This window comes from Rhyacophila brunnea, unplaced genomic scaffold, assembly GCF_057557595.1.
Source record: "Rhyacophila brunnea isolate RB1 unplaced genomic scaffold, BYU_Rbru_1.0 scaffold_12, whole genome shotgun sequence".
Lineage (NCBI taxonomy): Eukaryota > Metazoa > Arthropoda > Insecta > Trichoptera > Rhyacophilidae > Rhyacophila > Rhyacophila brunnea.
In genome coordinates, this window is record NW_028232774.1 from 35,390,032 (window position 1) to 35,399,002 (window position 8,971).

Genomic DNA, 8,971 nt, shown 5'->3' on the forward strand with positions numbered 1-8,971 from the left:
AATTGAAGGTCGTCGAAATTAGGTGTTGCCATTATCATAAAACAATAATATTGTCTATTGCAATAATAATTGTAAAATTAAGCAAAATTCGATATGCATCAAGCAACTGAAAATCTTAAATTATTATGTTTTCCTTGGAAAGAACCTCATGACTGAGGATCGCGACCCGGATAATTTGTTTGTCGGCATTTTAATAACACACAGCGTCTGCAATAGGTTAAAACTTGTGGCACTTTCATTAGGTACCTATCTATAATCCATCCATGGCACTCTTGATTCGGTCTTTCAATCTGGACGGATCTCCTACTTCGAGTTGCAAAAATGCAAAGAGATTGGATGGAGCAAAAGATATTATACCTATTGATTTTGACATATATTTTTGCCCGATGCATTTTTAATACTAATACCCTGTTTGCACGTGCATGGATTTACTACTGACAGCACGTATTATCGTGGCCATAACAAAAAAATGCATGTGTAAACACGTAGGTATTATCATGCAAGTGTGCATGCATGAATCAAAAAAGTTCAGAAGCTTCTGAATTTTCACGCGACAGTTGGGATTTGTTCGATATGTGCGCACCTGCGCTGTAGAACGACAATGGTGAACTTGCTGGGAAAAGTAGGTCATTTTGACATCACAACTTGTCAAATAGCACCAAAAATGACAACATCTTGTCTCACTTGCATTTGAAGAATGAAGTTGGCGAGACAGTCAGCACTTTTACATATAAACAGTTATTATCGCGATAGTTTAAAATACACACTATTAATTGGTGCAAGTAAATCCATGGACGTGTACAGGCACTATTAGTTACGAAAAATTATATTCTATATAATCCAATACCATAAATACAGTTGAACTTGGTTATTACGATCACGGAAATAGCGAGATCTCGGATGTAATGAGGGAACATTCGTTGACATTTGTTTATGATTTTCTCTATACATTTATTCACTTTTATAACAAGCTACTTCCCAGATATACCAAGCAAAACTGTTAATGTGTCGATCGTTTAAAAACAACATTTTCGACCCTAAGCAATAAAATTCGACCGGGTAGTTAACAAAATCACTGCTGACCTTTTAACTACCACATTTAAATAACACGTTAATTATATCTAATTATATCCAAATGTGCCAGTTGCGGTTTTTGGTTAGCACTAAATGAGTTAACTAGACGGATGCTACCGGGATCGTATTACGTTTAAGTGTCTCAAGTACCTAATTGGTGTTTTCGATAAACTGATAACGAATATAATAACGAAATAAAAGTGAATTAGGTACTTACATAATTTTAATATTCACTTTGGCTGGAATGGATTGAAACAATTTTTCTTTTTTTTAGAAAATATTTAATTCAACTCGAAAAACAAAAGATACAAAGAAAAACTCAAACTATTATAAATATAATATACCTACAAAAGATGTCATTCATACAAACAACAATTCAACACAGGTTACTAGAAAAGATAGTGTCTGTTTACTTGATCGATTTCAAACTCCACGGTGTCAGGTATGTCAGGTAGGCACTACGTATTTATCGTGATTCTAATTTGGTACAGAAAATTTTCGAGACGGAATATTACTTTCACTAAGAAAAGTCCCATCATCATACATCCCCAAAAAGCTATCAAAAATTTTAAATATATTCATCAATTTTTTTTAACCAAACACAACATTGGGCAGTAACTTACCATTCAAAATGCCAAGGAGAATACATTACTTACACTCACGAAAATGATTTTTCACAATGTAAAGATAATTTCATAGTATCAATAATAATATAATATGAACAATAATGTATTTATTACCTACCGTTGATGAAAACTTACACAGTAAATTATTCAGATCCAATATTTTTATTTCAGCTTCAATATTGATACGAATTATTCTAATGTGATATGAATAGGTAAAATACCATTTTCGTTCCTAAGCAAAGTATATGGACCTCCATCTAAAATACCATAATATAATTATTATTCTATTAGGAACAATAATAAAGAGTTTTTTTTTATAATATGTATATTATAATACTTTATAATCACTGACGGTTGATCCCCCCGATTGAATCACATTATGCATTTGCAGATCAAACGTAGTTGTACCTATGGTATTTTCTTCAATTATAATAATTGAGGACAGAACATATTTTTGGCTCGTAATTTTTTTATTGTTTACTTAACGGTTACAGTTTCCATCAATTATTATATTTTGAATACGCCACAAATGCACAATATGTAACATTTCACCAATCAGATATTACAATCGTGTTATTTTGTATCAATTAGTAAATAATTAAAACCCAGAAAATTTTAGAAAACTACATTCTTATAATTTTATTAAAAATTCATTATTAGTAAATAATTTAGAGCGCTTTGTGGCTTTGTATAAAAGACATACATAGATCGTTTTTATTATAAACAGTACCTACCAATATCACTCATCTCTAAACTAGATATGTATTTTTTGACTAGTTTCCGTATTCTATTAATTATTATTATGTACTTAATAATATTATAGGTACACTAGGAATATTAAACAAACTGAAAAATTGCTATAAATTATCACAATCAAGATTTTGATATTCTAAAAATTCTATGGTTATACAATGAATTATGATCAAAATACAAAATATTTCAATTACGTACATAATATTATTAGACAATGTATAAAAAAGATATAAACCTCATTACTGAAAATTCAGTACATATTATATTATAACAGGTATGTATAGTGATGTGTTATAAAAGTGCATGTAGACAAAGATATAATCCCCATCAATGGTTGTGTATTTTGTATTTGAATTGTAATACTAGAAAGGTGGAAGATTAAAAACATGTATCTATGTACTTACCTACCTGCAGTATAAATTGTTTACTATTATTTTAAATAAACCACATGACCACGATGAGACAACCTTATTCAAAAACTTTTTTTATGTTTGCAGAAAATTTATAATATTTCGATTGAACTTCCAAAATATTATGCAATAAACGGCGGTATCTAAAAACGTAATACATTGACACCTAAATATCAATAAGACTTAAAGTTTTGATAATAAATAGTATATATACGTATCATGTATCAAATAAACATAGACAGAAGATTGAAATTTACAGTAATTTTGCTTGTTGAAACTTCCTCCATTGATAACGTGTGCATAGTTTTTTCTGTCTGATCTTTTTTCAGAATGTATCCATTAGAAATGAATTATGAAAAGGATATCAGTTTCAGAATCTATCAATAGTCATTTTATGGCGGATGAGGTGAAATTAATTTTAAAAAAATCTATCCATGTATTTAAAAATAGTGACATCCTATTAGAAAATAAGAAGATTACTGAAGCACTCAAAGAAATTTAAATCGAGAGATTTTGTGAGAGTATAAAACGAAAAAAGAAGAAAATTCTCAATCAATTTAACTTTGTCAATCAGAATATTATGCAAACTGTACACTTCTGAATTTTTCCAATTATTATTGGTTTATTGTATGGACTACCTAATTCGCATTATATGTTTAACACTACAATTTATTAATGTATAATTGACTGTAAATCCTTAAGGGCACTGGCCGTAATAACGCCGTATTTTTGATTAAACGTATTGAAATGAGTTTTGTCCATCTGCAAAGCGGTCATCGAAGATACTCCTCCGAAAGAGCCATTGCGTCTACCAACACATCTCTTGCCATTCTGTCCATACTGCGTTTCATCTGACATGGACCTGATGAGATCCACTCGGCTCTTCTGCCTCGCCGCGTCTTGTCCCGCGCAGCTCACTTTAGCGCAGCTGCTAAAGTTGGAATCTCTCCTCTCGTAGGTGCAGTATTCTTCGGTGGAATAATTCCTCCTCAGCGGATTTCTTTTGTAACTCCTGCTCAGGTCACGGAGGAGTTTCTCATCGGTGTCAGTCTTCTTGGGGTCTAAGAGGTGGGTCTTGTATGCCTTCAATGTGTTAGGTATACTTGAGCGAGGTATTTTCACATCTGCAGAGGTGTTGTGGGTGGTCTTGGACAGTAGCCCGGATAATGTTGATGAGTTTTTAGATACTTCTGAAAGTCGGCAATGTCCAGTGGTATTTGGAGGGCGAACTGCCTTCAAAGGTTGATGTGGTGTTACAAACGTTTTTCGATCATTCGAAGCCGTTGCGGAATCACTATCCATCTCATTGTTTCTGAAAAAATATGATTTGTTTATAAGTATGTTGAATTTTAAAAATTTTGATTTAATTATATGCATGTATTAAATGTATGGACACATTAATTACCGTGACGAATCTCTCTTCATAAGTCCATAAAGTCTATTCCGATATTCATCAACTGACACTCGCAGATCGTCACTTAACGGAGGTATAACATCTCTTCTTAATTCAGGCTCATTGTGTTCTTGGTGGAACCTGTATAACATAATTTTTTATTACAAACAATTTTAATAAAATGTGAATAATGAATAAAATTCAGCACTTTCTTTTATGAATTGACATAACTTACATAGCCACATATGGATGGGTGAGAGCTTCTGTGGCTGTGGATCTGTGAGCCGGGTTGAAGACCAAAAGAGAGACTGCCAGATGGATGGCATCCTGAGGACCATTTTGCAAAGTTTTATGGAGAGGCGTACGATTTGCCACCGACGTGCGAACCAATGATGAACCATAGCCTGTGCAGACAGCTGTTATGTCTTAAAAAAATACAAAAGCTATATTATTTTAATGTGCATAATTTAATTTTAATTGTTCACTGATAATTTAATTCCTCTTCCAGAAGACGACATTCAAGGAGATCATAGCAAGGAGGCGTCCCTGTCCAACTCCACACGGGAACTTCAAACCATTCCATCACATTGCCATCCTATCATAGTGAACTTTTACAATTTCTAATTGTTATGATATATCATGGTATCATAAAAAATATTATGTATGTACCTTTTTCAGTTGGAGGTGGTATACTGGACATGATTCTTTCCACTTGATTGACTGTCGATGATCCAGGAAATAGAGGTTTCCCAACTATCATCTCTCCAAGGATGCAACCCAAACTCCACATGTCAATTCCTTTTGTATAGCTACAAAACAAAAAACAATGATAATATTATAACATTGTAATTAGGATATCGATCTCAAGGTGAAGTATTATGCAGGTACTTAACATTGGGGGTTTGATGGAGCGAAGCAAAATCAATAGTTTTATGCACTTATGTATATTATCTTGAAAACACATTATCAAAAGCTGGTGTTTACGACTATTAATGTAAGTAAAGCATAGACCTTCTAATTCTCTAAACAAATACCAATTATTATCGTTGATAGCATACATACCTTTTACTAGCAATAAGTATTTCCGGAGCTCTATACCATCTGGTGGCGACATAGTCAGTGAGACAAGGATCTGCACCCCCATTACCGCCTGACGCTGATGAAACAGATCTGGCGAGACCAAAATCGGCAACCTTCACTCTGAAAAGATAAATCTTATGATAGAATCAATAGAGCAATTGGATCGCATTATTATATTATGTATGTATCGAACAACGTTTGTGGAATCCAATGGGGGCGATCATGTTCAATAAAAGAACTCGGGTCGATCAGCCGGAAAGTTTTTGATGTGAAGCCATCCGGCCAGTGGAGTATTGAGAGACCCAAGTTGCAGCGGTTTATAGCGTGGCTCCGATTATAAGAGCTATCGGAATTCTCGATTCAAGAAAGATTGCAGAAGCGAATTGGGGAAGACGACTTAAGGAGGCCGGGGCCTATCCCGAACTATTGCACCGTGGGTGGTGTGTTATTATTGTGAATAATGTAAGTGTAATGGTTTTTAAACAAAGTTATTTTTGTTAATTCTACTCACTTTCAGTTTCAGTTCACTTAATAGATAAAGTGTAGATAGTGTGATAGCTTACCTGCATGCATTATCGATGAGGACATTACTCGGTTTCTGGTCTCGATGAATGACATTTCCCGAGTGGATGTATTTGGTAGCCTTAAACAGCTGGTACATGATGTATCTCTTGTGAATATCTTTAAGGATGTTACCACGTTTTATCACATTATTCAAATCGGTGTGCATGTACTCGAAACCCAGGTAAATGTCTACATTGTTGGAAGCCCTGAAAAGTGTAAACATTACAAAATTCATTATCATCAACTGAGAGTGCTTGATGTAGTATAAAGACTTATTTTAATCCTTAAATGCATAATGGCAACCCTTTAATGTATGTACATATTAATTTAATGTTTAATGTTATTATATTTTAACAGTGGCACCTGTGAATCAAAACTATAACTATTTTGTCAGTACTTAAAAGAACTGCAAGTTTTTAAATAAAATTTCATTCATACAAAAAAATATGAAGAATAATACAGTTCGTTGATGAAAGGCAACACCATGCAGCTACTGAAAGCTGTTCAGGCAATAAATCCATTATCCAATCATTAAGTACTAAACACCTACACCTACATGATATTTATTTACTAATTGAACAGGATATCTAAAAAAACAAAATATAGTATCAGTAAAAGCGCCTGCAGTGATGTATTGAATAGAATGCCCTCCTCTAAATTCGTAGGTTAAAAATCTTGCGGTTGAATAAAATTTACATGTTAATTTTTCAATGTGATGCTTTCTTTGACCACTAAGCTATCGACCGAAATATCTGTATTGTGAATGTTTTCTAATATTATCTACGATTACTGAGGACGTTTATCGAAGTCATGTATTTCAATTAATTTTAATTAGCAAACTAAAAATCAATACAAGACTTAAGAAATAAAATCACATTGAGATGTTTTGAATATGAGGTAAAGCAACCGAGGGCATTACTTTTTATTAATGTTTAATAATACATAATGAAGTATGTATAACAGGAGCTATTTAAAATCTCTGTTTCGGGTAAATATATCTCAGTGGTAGGGTCTTCAATGGCTATTCGTATAGTGTGTGGTTCCGTCGATTTTACCGTACTGCGTGAAAGAAAGTTTCATTTCAAAAAGATATCCAAACCTGTGTATGCTGTGCAGTTTAATGATGTTCGGGTGATTTCTAAATGATTGCAGGAAAATGATTTCTCTAAATGTCCTCTGGGCGTCTGTCTGATTGCGAAAAGCGTCAAATATCTTCTTGATGGCGACCGTCTTCTTGGTTTTCTTGTCAACGGCCTTCCACACGATGCCGTAAGCTCCTTTGCCCAAGCGTTTCTTTATATCAAACAGCTTGGAGATGTGATTGTCAATTTCGGACATCTTGTCTTGGGCCTTCTTGTAGGTGGCATTTTGTTTTTCTTTATTTTTTTGTTGAGTATTTTGATCGGCCTGAATATTGCTAGTGTTCTGTAGCTCGGCCATGTTGGTTTCTTCTGTATAATATTTTGTTTTGAGTTTCAACTGATGTTATTTCTTTCAACTAACTGCAAATGTACAAATTTATTTTATTAACCCCACTAACATAACAGCGCCTGTACACATGCATGGATTTACTTGTACCAATAGTGAGTATTTTAAATTATCGCGACAATAACTGTCTCGCCAATCTCATTCATCGATGTTGTCATTGTTGGTACAATCTGACAAGTTGTGACGTCAAATTGACCTGCGTGGAGTAGTTTGTTTTTTTGCGCAGACGCAGATTGAACAAATCCCAACTGTCGCATGAAAATTCCGCTTCCGAACTTTTTTGATTCATGCATGTAATCTTGCAACTTGCACGACAATACGTGTTTACAAGTGCATTTTTTTTGTTATGATAATACATGCTGTCAGCAGTAAATCCATGCACGTGCAAACCGGGTAGTAGTATATTAAAAATGCATCAGAGATAACTAGATAAAGAGAAAATGCATAAGATTATATTGACAAATAAAATAAACAATCTATCATTATTAGTTGCCGATCCGTAAAATATTTTTAAACGAAGTCCCACACACTGGTTCAAGATGGTTTTAAAAGTAGGTACTTACCAATTTTTTGATCCATGACGTTATCATACTTAACGGCCCACATGCGCCGCGTAGGTCAAAATGGAAATTTTATGGTATTTTCAGAACATAAGCATGGACATTCTTTAAACGTTGTAGATAATCTGTTTATATAATTTTGAAGCCTTATTATCCTTTATATTTAAAAATGGGCACGATTACCACATTTGAAGATAATTATAAAGAGATTGATTATAAGCTATGTCTTTAACCATTCAAATGTGATAAAACATCCTATGAATAATGATTGTTTTATAATAATTATTGACCTAAGAATAAGGTAGTATTTTTTTGAAATACGCCATTTCTTTTGCTGGAATGAAATGCCTACTTCTAGTATTTTTTCCCACAATATATTTTTTTATATATTTCCATAGTATGTTTTATTGCATTTAATTAATTTTCATGTGTGTACCTATTGTATGTATTTTTTAAATATTTTCGACAGGTTTGGAGCACCCTCCTGAAATTTAGCCTGTGCGATAAGCCACTTTAGTGTTTATTTATTTATTTATTTATTTGAAAAAGACACGTTGAGTACATAACAAATTATTAATTCAGGACGTTCACAACATGACATTTAGAATAAAAATTACAAGTAATCAGTTCGGAAAATCAGAAAAAACAAAGTGGAGGAAAAAAAGAAAGCAAAAAATATTTTTATACAAAAGAAATAAAATTTAAAAATACAACAATGATTCAAAAAGTACAAATTAAACAATAAAATAGAATTTAAAAAACAGAATATATAATGGATCGCCAAAAATATCTATATCTCTAGGGAGTGCATTGACCAACCGCACAGCCCTCGCTATCGGTGCCTGGTGAGCCTGACATGAGGAAACAGCTTTCACCCAAAATAGGTCATGGCTGCGACCACGCATGTAATTGACGGGTGCGTAAAAATTTAAATTTTCTAGAATATCGGGATTGAAAATTATACCACGTGAGAGCAGGGAAAAATGCTTTAAGAGCAGAAGTGACCTACGAGCTTCAAGAGAA

General features: G+C 33.2%; 1 protein-coding gene across 1 annotated transcript; it reads right to left on the reverse strand.

The window, feature by feature from the left end:
• Positions 1–3,535: 3,535 nt before the first annotated feature.
• Erk7 (Extracellularly regulated kinase 7) lies at positions 3,536–7,250 on the reverse strand. The gene is made up of 7 exons (XM_085940170.1): positions 7,000–7,250; positions 5,900–6,106; positions 5,319–5,456; positions 4,926–5,065; positions 4,492–4,681; positions 4,269–4,397; positions 3,536–4,175 (listed from the first exon to the last, which is right to left on the reverse strand). The coding sequence occupies exons 1-7, from the start codon at positions 7,236–7,238 to the stop codon at positions 3,536–3,538; spliced, it is 1,683 nt and encodes a 560-aa protein (XP_085796296.1). The 5' UTR covers positions 7,239–7,250.
• Positions 7,251–8,971: the final 1,721 nt, after the last annotated feature.

Bases quoted from the DNA above. Each gene is read 5' to 3' on its own strand.
- Erk7 (XM_085940170.1), bottom strand. From the start codon at position 7,238: ATGTCCGAAATTGACAATCACATCTCCAAGCTGTTTGATATAAAGAAA. The intron at 4,682-4,925 runs GTACATACATAA...TATTTTTTTAAG, and splicing joins ACCACCTCCAACTGAAAAAG to ACATAACAGCTGTCTGCACA. The intron at 4,398-4,491 runs GTAAGTTATGTC...TATGTTATACAG, and splicing joins ACCCATCCATATGTGGCTAT to GTTCCACCAAGAACACAATG.